The sequence below is a fragment of the Pipistrellus hanaki genome (genome assembly GCF_964339955.1).
Source record: "Pipistrellus hanaki genome assembly, chromosome: 10".
NCBI lineage: Eukaryota > Metazoa > Chordata > Mammalia > Chiroptera > Vespertilionidae > Pipistrellus > Pipistrellus hanaki.
Window position 1 is genome coordinate 25,103,231 of NC_140512.1, and position 13,246 is coordinate 25,116,476.

The 13,246-nt window shown below is 49.8% G+C and overlaps 1 protein-coding gene across 4 annotated transcripts in view; it reads right to left on the reverse strand.

The window, feature by feature from the left end:
• The window catches only part of ABCB4 (ATP binding cassette subfamily B member 4), a 60,530-nt gene that overhangs the window by 10,251 nt on the left and 37,033 nt on the right, over positions 1-13,246 (reverse strand). For all 4 annotated transcript variants that reach the window (XM_084897349.1, XM_084897350.1, XM_084897352.1 and 1 more), the window contains 6 exons: positions 12,362-12,508; positions 10,262-10,366; positions 7,631-7,708; positions 6,247-6,330; positions 4,265-4,468; positions 306-406 (listed from right to left, as the gene is read on the reverse strand). In XM_084897349.1, the coding sequence (XP_084753475.1) occupies positions 306-406; positions 4,265-4,468; positions 6,247-6,330; positions 7,631-7,708; positions 10,262-10,366; positions 12,362-12,508 (719 nt within the window). The remainder of the gene's footprint in view (positions 1-305; positions 407-4,264; positions 4,469-6,246; positions 6,331-7,630; positions 7,709-10,261; positions 10,367-12,361; positions 12,509-13,246) is intronic.

Here is a 13,246-nt window from a genome sequence, read left to right on the forward strand (position 1 = left end):
CCAGATGGGCTGTTTCTGTTGCCGGCACTGATGAACAAAAACTTGCACAGTCTTCTAGACCTTCGATTCTTGGAGACCCATTCTATTGTTTTCAAAAGAGATAGGAAAATCTGATCTGGTGGCTCAGTTGCATCAAAAAGCTAGTTATTTTCAGTAAGATAATTAGCAAAAAATAAAAAAAAATAAAAATGCCATCCTTACAGTTGCATTAGTGCTTGGAGGAGCAGAGGTTTATTATCTTTTGGGGACAATAACTCAACCTGAGGCCGGCACTCGGTTCTTAGTAACAATCATATGTTCATTACCTGTAAGGTCCGTACAATTTTTCCACATACATTGATTCAAATTTTTTTTCCTGGGTCAAGGACACAACCGTCCTAATATTTTCTATCGCCTCTGTTGCAATCTGTAATGTAGAACAGATCTTGATTAGACATGGGGCTTTTCCTCCTGAAACAATGAAAAACATAAACCTTGAGGCACTCTGAAAAGAATCCTGAAGGGTTTGAAGTTCCTCCATTTTGAACGCAAAGACATAACAATGTGTTCTTTAAGACGAGCTGTACGACACAACTGGCAACCTGAAAAGCACTTGTGGTTGTGCCAAGTACATTGGACAGGTTTCTGTATTCTGGGCAGACCAAAAAGCTTAGGGCAAGAATGGTAGCCTGAGCACTAGAGACTGATTCTATTCCCAGCCCTGCCCCCAGGCAGGTACTTGACTGACTTCAGTCAGACCTTCATGGCTTGCTTTCATCACAGGGTGGAGTCCTAGAGAGTTAGGCTACCGTATTTTCCGGCATATAAGACGACTTTTGAACCGGAAAAAAAGTCAACTGAAAATCGGGGGCAAAAGACCAAAACCGCACAAAAATTACCTGCAGATCTTGACGGCAAAGTAAGTCTTTTCTTTGAAGTGGGCTGTAGTCTTATACAGAGAATATAGGCCTAAACCTATGTTTTAACTAAAATTAGGGGATCATCTTATACGCCAGAAAATGGCCCACAAGTAGTGTCAATCATTCCTCCATGAGCATATCCCTTCATAGAGGAACTGTGTACCCACAATTGGAAAGAAGATCCAAATTGTAAATAACATGACCCTGCCATAAATCCCTAATTAAATCCGGGACAGACCCCTGGCTGATACAGGCCAATCAGATTATTTCCTGGACCTGGAGGCATCTGCTTGAACTGAGAAGTCCTTGGATTGAGAGGCTAAGGTCACCAGGGTATGTGTGGGAAGCTGGTCTGAATATGCAGCAATCGAGGAGCGGAACAAATGCACAGAGGGCCTCACAGACAATAGAGCCTGGGCTCTGAAGGAGGAGCCATGACTTTCCAGTAACATAAGCCACGGGTGTTCCCTGCTCTTCTGTTGTGTCCTTACATCACACCCCTTCCACCCAAACCAGCCAGAGCAGTTCTCAGATGACAGCCAAGCCTCCCCTTGACTGATGTTCACTGTCTGTGACAGCTTATCAGGCCAAAGCATAGATCTGCAGCTGTCGTCTTAAACCACTAGCACAAGGGACTTCAGGCCTTAATTTTAGGTTGTTTTATCAGCTTTGTGACTTCTACCTTAGCTCTCCGCTTCTGTAGCCAGAAAAAAGGCAAGATATTTGATACTTCAGGATGAATAGCTTTCTATCTCTATTATAAATGAAAAAAAAAAAAAACCCTAACAGTAATAATAGCTGGAGTAGAGAACACTTATTGAGCTTTTACTATGTGCCAGGTATTACTTCATTTAACTGACATGATCTCATTTGGTCTCACAATAACCCGGTGAGGTAAATATTATTCCTGCTTTCACAGGCGAGGAACTGATGCACAGAGAAGTTACGTGCTTGCTTGAAGCTCTTGAGTTAGGGAGTAGGCAAGCAAAGACAGTCTAACGAAGGCCAAGTCCAGGTTCTTGACTCAGTATGCCATTCTGCTCTCCATGCTTTGTCATCTACACAAGGAGGAACTGGTTGTTAATGACTAGGTACACTCTCCAATGCTTGATTCTCTGGTTGTGGATTAACTGCTTGGAGGGTTAATTCTGATTCAGCAGGTCCTTAAACTCAGTAATTAGGCAGAACCCAAGTCAAGAGGGAGGGGTACTATTCATCCTTCTCCACCCCCCTTCCCAGCCAAGCAATCAGCACCCTCTCTACCAAGCCCTTTTTCAAAAATGAAAATGGGAAGATATCCCGAATCCCAATGTACTTTTCCCATGAATAATCTCCACCAGATACATGAGAACATTTCATTTTGAGGGGGAAAAAACAAAAACAGTGATGTGGGTAGTTTTCGGAGACTTCTTTCAAACCCTCATTCTGTGCTGATTAAGTAAACAAACTTGAACTGTGATTAAATTGCTGGTAATGGACATTTAAAATTTCCAATCTCATATTTTCTTTAAAATCGCCTGGCTAGGTTAAAGTAGCTGCTAAACATGGTTTCAGAGTGGTCAGTCTGAGTTCCTCATTCTCTGATCCCTAGAATGGGAGAGTATGTTATTAGCTGAAAGGAACATGGGGCATTATATGGTACAATTCCTCATTTCATAAAAGTGAAAGTGAGGACCAGACCTCCTCTCATATCACACACTGTGAGCAGCAAAGCCAAGATTCTAACCCAGGGTGCCGTGTTGGTCTGCCACACACTGCTCAATTCCAACTGCCTTCCTCCGGCCCCAATTCCGGCAACTTTCAGTGTTCTTTAGCCAATTATAGTAGAGTTCAGACTCTATTGTCTTCACTAGGTTCACGATGTTTTCTCTCACGTCACCAGTCGAAGAAAAAAGTATCTTCATTCTGTCTACTGACAATTCTCCCTTCTGAAATGGGAAAGGACACGGAGTACAAAGGAGAAAGGAAACCACACCACGCACAGGATGTTTTCCCAGCCGTGAGCTGTGACACACAGAAGTCAAGGACATGATGCCCCGAAGTCCCACTGCCAGGAGCCCAGCGGCTCTTCCAGCACGTCGGGCACCGGGGCTCCTGAGTTTGGGCACCATGCACCGCGCTAGAGCCCTGACGCTGGGAGGCTGCAGGACCCACTCCAGAAGGAAGTGTCTGATAGGAACCTGGCGGTGAGACCGACGCTGCTTTTAACTCAGCTGATGCCGTTAGAGAGAAGGGGCAAGGCTCTCACTGGCTCTGTGGCCACAGGCTTGTTGGGATTCTACTCTCACCCCTTGCATGCTCTCGCTCTGGAGCAGGTCACTCTCCTCTTCTGAATGCTTCCTTCCCTGTGAGTGGGAACGCTGTCAGTCCCACCCACTTAGCTGCAGCAAATGCCGGCTGCAGCCATGTTTGTGAATGGGCTTTGGAAAGTCTCATGCTGTAGAAACTATCACACTACATATTCATGCATTGCTTCACCTCGTAATGTTTCAATAAAGGATAATATTTACATAAGTAAGAGTAAAAAAAAAAAATACCCTGGCTGTAACCTACATTTAAAATTTTAAATGCATATACATGGAAATAAAATATTTATGTGTAGGTTTAGACACATTTAAACACGTATAAATGGACTGTGTAATAAAGAGCTTCAAAATTAGGGCCAGATTTGAATCCCAGCCATGCCTTTCACTTGTTTGATTCTCAGGTTCCACGTGGGTAAAATTGGGGTAACACGAGTGCCTGCCTCGTAGGGTTGTTGTGAGGCGATAATGAGTTGGTGCACATAAATACACCAACTTAGAACAATAACTGGCACATAGTCAAGAGACCAAGTGTTTGCCCAATTGCCATTTTAGTTAGAACCACAAATCGAAGCGTTACTGCCCTCTGGTGGAGGTACGCCTCAATTACAGAAATCACAGCCAAGAAAAAAAGAACTTCTAAGGATCAGCAAGTTCCCTACCTTGAACAATTCACTTACATTCTCTGTTTTAAGGACTCCTCATCTGTAAAATAGGGGTGATATTTGTCCTAACAATGGCATCAGGGTAAAATCAGCTTTGGAAATTCAGAGATTCTGTATAATGACCCCACGTAAAGTGTTTTCTACAGGCTAAACGCTTTCCATTATTCCATGTTCAAGTTCTAGGCATTCTTAACACAGTCAACTGTTTCATGCACAGTGCTGGCAATAACAACTGTAGTGAGCACAAACGCTTAATCATGAAAACATTAATTCTGAAAACACTCACGTTGCAATAAGTAATTCAAATAAAACATGCCAAAACACAATGCTCACACTAACACAGAAAACACATGTCCAAACACAATGCTCACGCTAGCGGAAGCCTCATGTGACCCACCTTTCCAGCGGCTTCCAGTTCCTTCTTATCTCGTTTGGCATTTCCAGCCAACATCTTCATCTCCACAATCCCTGACACAGCGATAATGGGAACCACCGATAGCAGCAGGAGAGTTAACTGCCAACCGTAGATAAACGAGATGATGATGCCAGTCCCGAGGTTGGCTGTGTTCTGTGCCATCAAAGCCAACCTGGTCCCCGTGGCCTGCAGGAGAGAGAGAGAGAGAGAGAGAGGGACAGAGAGAGAGGGAGAGAGGGAGAGAGAGAGAGAAAAGAGAGAGGCGGTTTAGGCTTCCCGGGTGGCAGGATGCTGACGTCTGCTCCCTTTCACTACAATAAACCCAAGACCCCTGTGCTCCACGCCCGCACGAGGCCCGGCAGGTGTTTTCACTTCCCGCTCCTCTCCTGCCCACGTGAGTCGGCACTGCCGCACCGAGGGGTCAGCGGCTCTGCTTGGGGACGGGCTGTGGGGCACCCACACTTTTTGTGAAGGCAACGTTCACAGAGGAAACCCCCCCACCGGTGTTCTCTGGTCATGTTACTAAAAGGCTGTTTGCTTTAAAACATGGCAGAGGGAAATGTAATACTTCAAGAGACCACCTGTTGCCCTAGCTGGTTTGGCTCAGTGGATAGAGTGTCAGCCTGCAGACTGAAAGGTCCCGGGTTCGATTCTGGTTAAGGGCATGTACGTTGGTTGTGGGCACATCCCCTGTAGGGGGTGTGCAGGAGGCAGCTGATCAATGATTCTCTCTCATCGATGTTTCTTTAAAAAATTTTTAAAAATATATTTTATTGATTTTTTTACAGAGAGGAAGAGAGAGAGATAGAGAGTTAGAAACATCGATCAGCTGCCTCCTGCACCCTCTCTACTGGGGATGTGCCCACAACCAATGTACATGCCCTTGACCGGAATCAAACCCCGGACCTTTCAGTCTGCAGGCGGACGCTCTATCCACTGAGCCAAACCGGTTTCAGCTCATCAATGTTTCTATCTTTCTTTTCCTCTCCCTTCCTCTCTGTAAAAAAATCAATAAAAAATATATTTTAAAAAAAAGAGACCACCTGTTACAAAGCGTGCACGCCCTCAGCCCGTCCCCTGTGGGCACCCATGGACATGAAAGACTGTTGGTACCTCTCAGAAAGTGGGGCTGAGGCAGCGGGCGCTGCCTGGGACTCTTACCCCTCCCCTGAGCTGTGCAGACACAGTGGGCTTCACAGTGACAGACCTCAGCTGCAGAGGTGGGGACCCAAGCCAGGGAGAGCTGGCATTTCCCAGAGACACAGGCACTGGCTCGGGGCCTGGCATCTGACCCAAATGAGCTCAGGCGGACTTAAGGGCAGGGCGCTCATCTGGCAGTTGAGGCGCAGGTGTGCGCTGTTGCTGGTGGGAAACAGGGAGCGGTGGCTCTGGTGACTCCTGGCAGCCGCCCTGGCGCCTGGAGGGACGGAGGCGGCGGGTGAAGCCAATGCTCTGGACGGAAAGCCACTCAGAGCCACACAGAAAGAGGGCACCTGGGTCCTTCCGGACAGTTCTGAGCCCGTGGGCCCATCGACCCTGAAGTCCAACCTTCGTCTTTATTGTGCAGGCCTGTTTGAGCTTTGCCGTTTCCAGCTGAAAGCAACTCGACAGGCGCAGCTATACCCTATGTCTGTGGTCAGCAAACTGCGGCTCGCGAGCCACATGCAGCTCTTTGGCCCCTTGAAGTGTGGCTCTTCCACAAAATACCACGGCCTGGGCGAGTCTATGTTGAAGAAGTGGCATTAGAAGAAGTTCAAGTTTAAAAATATTGGCTCTCAAAAGACATTTCAACCGTTGTACTGATGATGTTTGGCTCTGGTGATTAATGAGTTTGCCGACCACCGGTTTAGGCCTGTTTGAGCCTCGCCGTGTCCATCTGAAAGCCACTTAACAGGCGCAGCCATGCCCTATGTCTGTTCACAGCCGCGCTAAAGGAAAACAGGAGCGGAGGGCAGTCTACGTACCCCTTGGACTTGGGAGGCATCCGTTGCGAGTCTCGTAGAAAGTGCGCCCGTGCTGTTTTTGTGATCGTCAAACCAGCTCATGTCCTATAGGACACAAGACAACCTTTCAGTGAGCTCAAGATGAAAGCAAGGAGATCAGATGCAACCATGCGGACCTTCCATGCGGAGGCATGACCCACGCTGACGTGGGAACTGGAGTTCCAGGGACCTTCACAGGCAGCTCAGAGCTCGGTCCCTGCCCCGGGCACAGGTACTCAGAGCCTGCCAGGATCCGAGCCCGAGGTGGCTCTGCTGGGCCAGGGACGGCCCCCCCCCCCCCCCGCAAGGGGCGGGTGTGTGTGTGGATTCATCAGACAGAGGGCAGCTTCCTGCCAGTGTCCCCCGAGGTGCAGGTGCTGTGGGTCACCAAATGCTGACCACGAGCCCCATGGACACTCCCTCCCGGCCTGGCGTGGTGGTGGCCCTCGTAAAGACGGGAGGCTCTGGGCTGGATGTGGGTTCCTGTACCTGCTAGGCACAAGGACATCAGCCCTGGCTTCTCACCATGTCTGTTTCCTTACACACAAAGGAGTGTCTCGTAGGGATGACTTTAAGTATAAGCTACTCATCCGCAGCATCTTTTAATTTTGTATAAAATAATTTCCCTACATAGCACAGTTTCAAAGATACTGAAAAGAGGGCTGTAGACTCAGATTTGCTAAAATACGATTCAGGCGTGTGCCCTCTTATGGACAAGAAGGTGATCCCTTCCTGTCAGTCGGGTGACTAGTCTGGCCCTCTCCTAAGACTTCTTTATGGAACTAGAGGGTTCGCGGTCCCACTCTCCCACCTGTCCGGCCCTGGGCTGAGCTTCCCAGGAGGGCAGGCCATGCGTGTGGTCCCAGCTACCAGCCTGGGACCCGCAGGGAACAGGATAGTGAGTGAATAAATGAACTAATGTGAAAACAAAGCTCAAGTAAGACAGAAACAAAACAGATCACCCACATTTGGGGAGACCTATAGCTAGCACGGCCGACTGTGGTGCCATCAACCTCTTCCCCCTTGGTATTGAGGCGGCCCAGAGTCTCACACGACTCTCCGGGCTTGTGCAGAATCCAGGGGTGAGATACGGGTCCCTGAAATGATAGTGTCCCCTCGGACAGAGGCAGTTGTGAAATAAACCCCCAACCCTCCTAAATTAAGCCTCGTCTGACGAGAACCCTGTGAGGTCTTTGGATAATTGATGGACCAGGACACTTTGCTGGGCCCCGACCAGTGCTTGTATGAACACCAGTGCTTGTACGAACACCTCCGGGGTTGGGAGGGGGGACAGCATGCAATAGGAACAGAAGGAGAGGCTGAAAGTGGGAAACCTGGGCAGGAGGCATCCGGGGCCCACGCCTACCTGTCTCAGCATCGCTTTAAAAGCCATTGACCGGAGCCTGGTGGTGAGGATCTCGCCGGCTTTCCCAAACGTGAAGCCCTGGCGGAGAGCAGAAAACAAAAGCTCGTGGGCCCTGGGCTCACCACGCTGTTCTGACGCCAGTGGGTGCTTGCACGGTGATTTGTACATGACGTCCGTGTTAGCCAACGAGCCAGGCAACACCTGCCTGTCACCAAACGTTCGCTCAAAGTCCCAACTTAGAATTCACCGACTGCTGAATCATGAGTATGCAATCGAGATGAGAAGCCTTAGAAGTGCCTAGTTCTGGCTTCTGAGCCATTCTAAACAGGTTTCCTTCTCAAAACGTTCAAGAACATCTCAAGGAGGACAATAGTATGTTTAGTCACAACTTTCAGTGTGTTCCTATTACTTTAAACTAGGGGTGTCGAACTCAATCAGAGAAGGGGCCAAAATCTAAAATCCAGCCTAAATTGCGGGCCGAATGGTTTACTGAACAGTCATAAACTGACAATGTCATAAACTGACAGCGGAGTGCAGTGATGACAGCGCGGTGCGGGCCACATTGCAAGGCCTGGTGGGCTGGATTTGGCCCGCGGGCCTTGTGTTTGACACATGTGCTTTAAACAGTGAAAGGAGAAGTAACAAAATTCTGCAAAGGAGCGCATCTGGACCATGTGGGGAGGGAGAGGCGGCCTGGAGTGAGACATTCCAGGCGAGTTGGCTGGTTCCCGGCTACAGCTCCACCTGCTCTCAGCGTGGGGACCAGGCCCCTCTCCCTCCCCAGGCAGGCTTGCCAGGCAGCTCCCCCTCTCTAATCAGATCCTGTTCACGTGTCCACAGCTGGACCGGGTTGTGGGGCGGGTGGGAGACTCCAGGCTCAGGGGACATTGGTGCAGGTGTGTGCAGGCCACGCCTGGGAGGACAGTAAGCCAGGGGCATGGTGGCAGGGGGATGGTGCCCAGGGGATGGTGCCCAGGGGCATGGTGGCAGGGGGATGGTGGCAGGGGAATGGTGCCCAGGGGATGGTGCCCAGGGGATGGTGGCAGGGGAATGGTGCCCAGGGGGATGGTGCCCAGGGGAATGGTGCCCAGGGGAATGGTGCCCAGGGGATGGTGCCCAGGGGGGTGGTGGCAGGGGGGTGGTGGCAGGGGAATGGTGCCCAGGGGATGGTGCCCAGGGGGATGGTGCCCAGGGGAATGGTGCCCAGGGGATGGTGCCCAGGGGAATGGTGCCCAGGGGATGGTGCCCAGGGGATGGTGCCCAGGGAATGGTGCCCAGGGGATGGTGCCCAGGGAATGGTGCCCAGGGGATGGTGCCCAGGGGATGGTGCCCAGGGAATGGTGCCCAGGGGATGGTGCCCAGGGGTATGGTGCCCAGGGGATGGTGGCAGGGGGGTGGTGGCAGGGGAATGGTGCCCAGGGGATGGTGCCCAGGGGCATGGTGCCCAGGGGCATGGTGCCCAGGGGATGGTGCCCAGGGGTATGGTGCCCAGGGGATGGTGGCAGGGGAATGGTGCCCAGGGGGATGGTGCCCAGGGGAATGGTGCCCAGGGGGATGGTGCCCAGGGGGATGGTGCCCAGGGGAATGGTGCCCAGGGGAATGGTGCCCAGGGGTATGGTGGCAGGGGGGTGGTGGCAGGGGTATGGTGCCCAGGGGCATGGTGGCAGGGGGGTGGTGGCAGGGGGATGGTGCCCAGGGGCATGGTGGCAGGGGGGTGGTGGCAGGGGAATGGTGCCCAGGGGCATGGTGCCCAGGGGTATGGTGGCAGGGGGGTGGTGGCAGGGGGATGGTGCCCAGGGGCAGGGTGCCAGGGGGATAGTGCCCAGGAGGATGGTGCCTGGGACTAGACCATCTGCTCTCCTCCTTTCTTTGCTGGCAGTGTGGGCACCACAGTTCTATCCATGAGCCCACTGCTTGTGCAGCCTCCAAAACACATTTATGTACCCAGCTCCACTCCCTCACACACCAGGGCTGGCAACTGTGTGGAATCACTGAGATCTAAATAAATGATTTCTAAATAAAAACCTTGGCTTACTTTTACCATCGGTTCAACAATAATGGAGAAACGGGCTGGGCCTGACTAGGAGACATTTTGCTGAATTAGTGGATTGCATTGGAAGGGCCTGCACGGTGCTCACTGAGTTAACGAGACAAAAGGTATTTGATAAAAATCTAGGTAGAAAAGTACAATCGGGGTAAGTATGCTAGTTCCCTCTGGCCAGGTATATAATATCTAAATACAGTACAACATATATGTTCTTTCAAAGAGCTCATCGATGAAGGAGGAAACACTCAGAGAAGTTACTGATATTGTGTAAAGAGTAACAACAAAAAAAAGGATGCTATTGTACTGTCCCCCCCCCCCCCCTTTTTAACTAGTTGAATTTAATCTATGATGTGCCATGATTTAGCACACAGGGAGGTCACAATTACTCCTGCTAAGGCCTGTCCTCGAAAAACGTCCTCTGTCAGCTCTTTGCCATTTATTTCAGTCTCGGACTCAGAAAGTCCACTAGGTCTTGATTAATTGATAGTTAATCAATCTATATTAATGAGTAGTTAAAATCTAGTAATGAATCTATATCCTCATTGAAACTAGACCCCACGAGAAGACCAACCGTAGGCACCTACCTGCAGGAAGAAGGTGAAGAAGGAAGTGATCCCCAGGCCCAGGAACAGCAGCGAGATCATGTTGCACTTCTGCTGCTTCACGGCATCGTCCCCGGGCCCGAAAATCTACGAGAGGACATGCAGGGGCCACCTCATTACAGGTCCCTTGCTTCTTCCGCCCACCAACAGTGGCCGGAGCATCGCATTTGAAAGACTAGGTTTTTATTGTGGTAAATATGCATCACATACAAATTACGATTTTACTCATTTTTAAGCGTGCAATTCAGTGGCATTCAGTACACGCAACCTTCGCCACTATCCGTCTCCAGAACTTTCTCACCATCCCAAAAGGAAACTCTGTACCTGCCAAATAGTAAGACCCCTTTCCCCCTCCCTAGCCCTCTGGGAACCACGATGCTAGTCCCTGCCTGTGAATTGAGGAATGTGTGGCCATTAGCATGGGTTGTGTGTGGTTGCACACTTTGCTGTTTGTTCCTCTTCCCCTGCACTTGCTGTTCCCTCTGCCCCAGCCTGTTCCCTCCACCCCTCACTTCACAGGGGCTCTGCCCAGAGAGGCCTCCCCTGCCCAACCTACGGGAATAGCAACCCCTCCTCCCCCTGCCAGATCCTGCTTTTAATCAGCTTAACAATAACCCACAACCTTCGGACCAACTCAGATCCTGCTTTTAAAACACTCGTTAGCCCTTGACACATTATGTAGTTTGTTTTGTTGTTGTTGTTGTTTTTTTTTGCATGGATAGTAACCTATTTGAGAGCAGGACTCAGTTTATTCTGTTTTCCGATATATCTCCAGTGCCTAGAGCAGTGTTTGGCACATAGGAGATGCCCCAAAATATAGATACAGTCCACATAGCTCTTAAATTGCAAGAGAGTTAGGAATTGATTTTTAATATAAAAACATTCTAACTTATTTATTTTTTGGCTTGAGGTCTTAATTGTAGACCAGTGTCCAATGTCACAAGCATAACGAACTCAACATGATGGAGAATAAGTCATCTTTAACAAAAAAGTCTCTCCAAAGATGTAAGTGGCTGGCTGAGGTGGCAGGGGGGTGGTGCCAGGGGCATGGTGCCAGGGGCATGGTGCCAGGGGGATAAAACCCAACATAAATACTGGGTTTTATGGAGCCTTAGGCATTTCTGACAACTTCCTATAAATATCCCCTCCATGAACTTGACAATTGGATCACATGAGTTTTCTTTCTTAGTCTCAGACTTCCCACGCCTTGGAAGGATTGCTGAAATAATGGTGTGATGGCAGCTATCACTTATTTAAAATTGATTTTAGGGAGAGAGAGAAAGGGAGGGAGAGGAAGAGGGAAAGAGAGGAAGAGAAAGAGGAATATAGGTTGTTGTTCTACTTATTTATGTGTTCATTGGTTGATTCCTGTATGTGCCCTGAACCAGAGGATCAAACCCACAATGCTGGCATATCAAGACGATGCTGTAACCCACTGAGCTACCTGGCCAAGGCTGATGGATATCGCTTTTTGAATACTTACTATGAAGCAGACAGTCTTAAATGCTTTCCATATAGTTACCTATATAATCTCCTTTCATCCTCAGCTAGCCTATGGTGCATTTATTTTACGGATGAAGAAACGGAGGTACCAAGAGGAAAAGCATCTTGCCCATGTTTACACAGCTCTTACGGGGAGAGGCCAGTCTGTGCCCAGAGCCTGGCCTCTTCAATGTTATGACCCGAACTCTTTCCTCCTGCACACTCCTCTCCCCCTCCATCTCTCCTCCTTCTCCCACACCTCCCCCTCCGCCCCAATTCTTCCTGTGAGCCCTGAATCTCCTCTCCACAGAGGGGATGGACGTTACTGCCTGACACCAGTTGGACCCAAATGAAGAGAGCTCATTAGAATGCCCCCTTCATGGATTTTACAGTTCATAATTTCACTAATATCATAACCCAAAATGGCTCATACTTTTTCTTTGGCCTCACATGTTTCTTCAGAAGGGTATTAAGAACTTTGGCTTAGTTTAATTTGAGGCTGCTTTACCCCAAAATGGACCCAGTGGTAAGGCTGGCGTGAGCACTGATTTAGTGATGACGCGATTTAATTCACGTTATGAAGCGATGCTTCACACTCACCGTTATCATCTCTGAGAAGATGACTGAAAATGCCGGCTGAAGCGCCCCGTTAGCGATGGCGCATACCGTTCCCACCACGAAGTAGGGCCACTCTGTTTTATTCAGTCTCAGGACCTTCAGGAAAGACACCGGTGGCACATTTTCATCCTAGAATACATCAAGGTAGACGGGTGACCACGCAGCAGCTACCAGAGCTCGCAGGCAGGGAAAGGACACTGCATCGCCCTCAAGGCACTTGCACATGGGGCGCCGAGGATGACCGTCCAGCCAACTGTGTCCTGGAGAGCGGGACAGTGTGTGCGCATGTCCACAGTGTCCATGATTGCACAGCATCAGTTGAGTCCAAGCTGTTCACCCAAGAAGCGACTTCCATGGCGTGATCGGTCCATTTCTGTCCCAGCCTCAGCACAGGGAGCAGAAGCAGGGTCTGTGCACAAAACACCCTAGAATTCAAGTCACAGCTCAACTGAGGAGTGACATTGGGGCGGATGAAACAATACCGTAAACAGAAGGATGGACTGCCCTCACCAGTGTAGGGTACAATGATGGACCTGAGAACATGGGCCTGGCCTCCTCACCCCCGGAACCCAGCCTGGCACTGCCTTTCCTGTGAAGGTCCCCAGCGCCCTAAGCCAACTTCACACGGCCCTTTCCTCTCACCGCTGTTCCCGCTGTTCCCCATGGAGACTTCTCTTCTCAGGGCTTAGCTTGTTTTATTTCCTGTGGTTGCTTTTCTCTCCTTTGTTTTCCTGTCTCCTTTCCTATGTGGGCTTTGTAAAGGTGAAGACTACATCTTCACATCCCCAGAAACTAGTCCCCTGCCCGGCACATATCACATTCACTGTCTGGTCAAGCAGGAAGGACTTAGGTCACGAAAAGGAGACC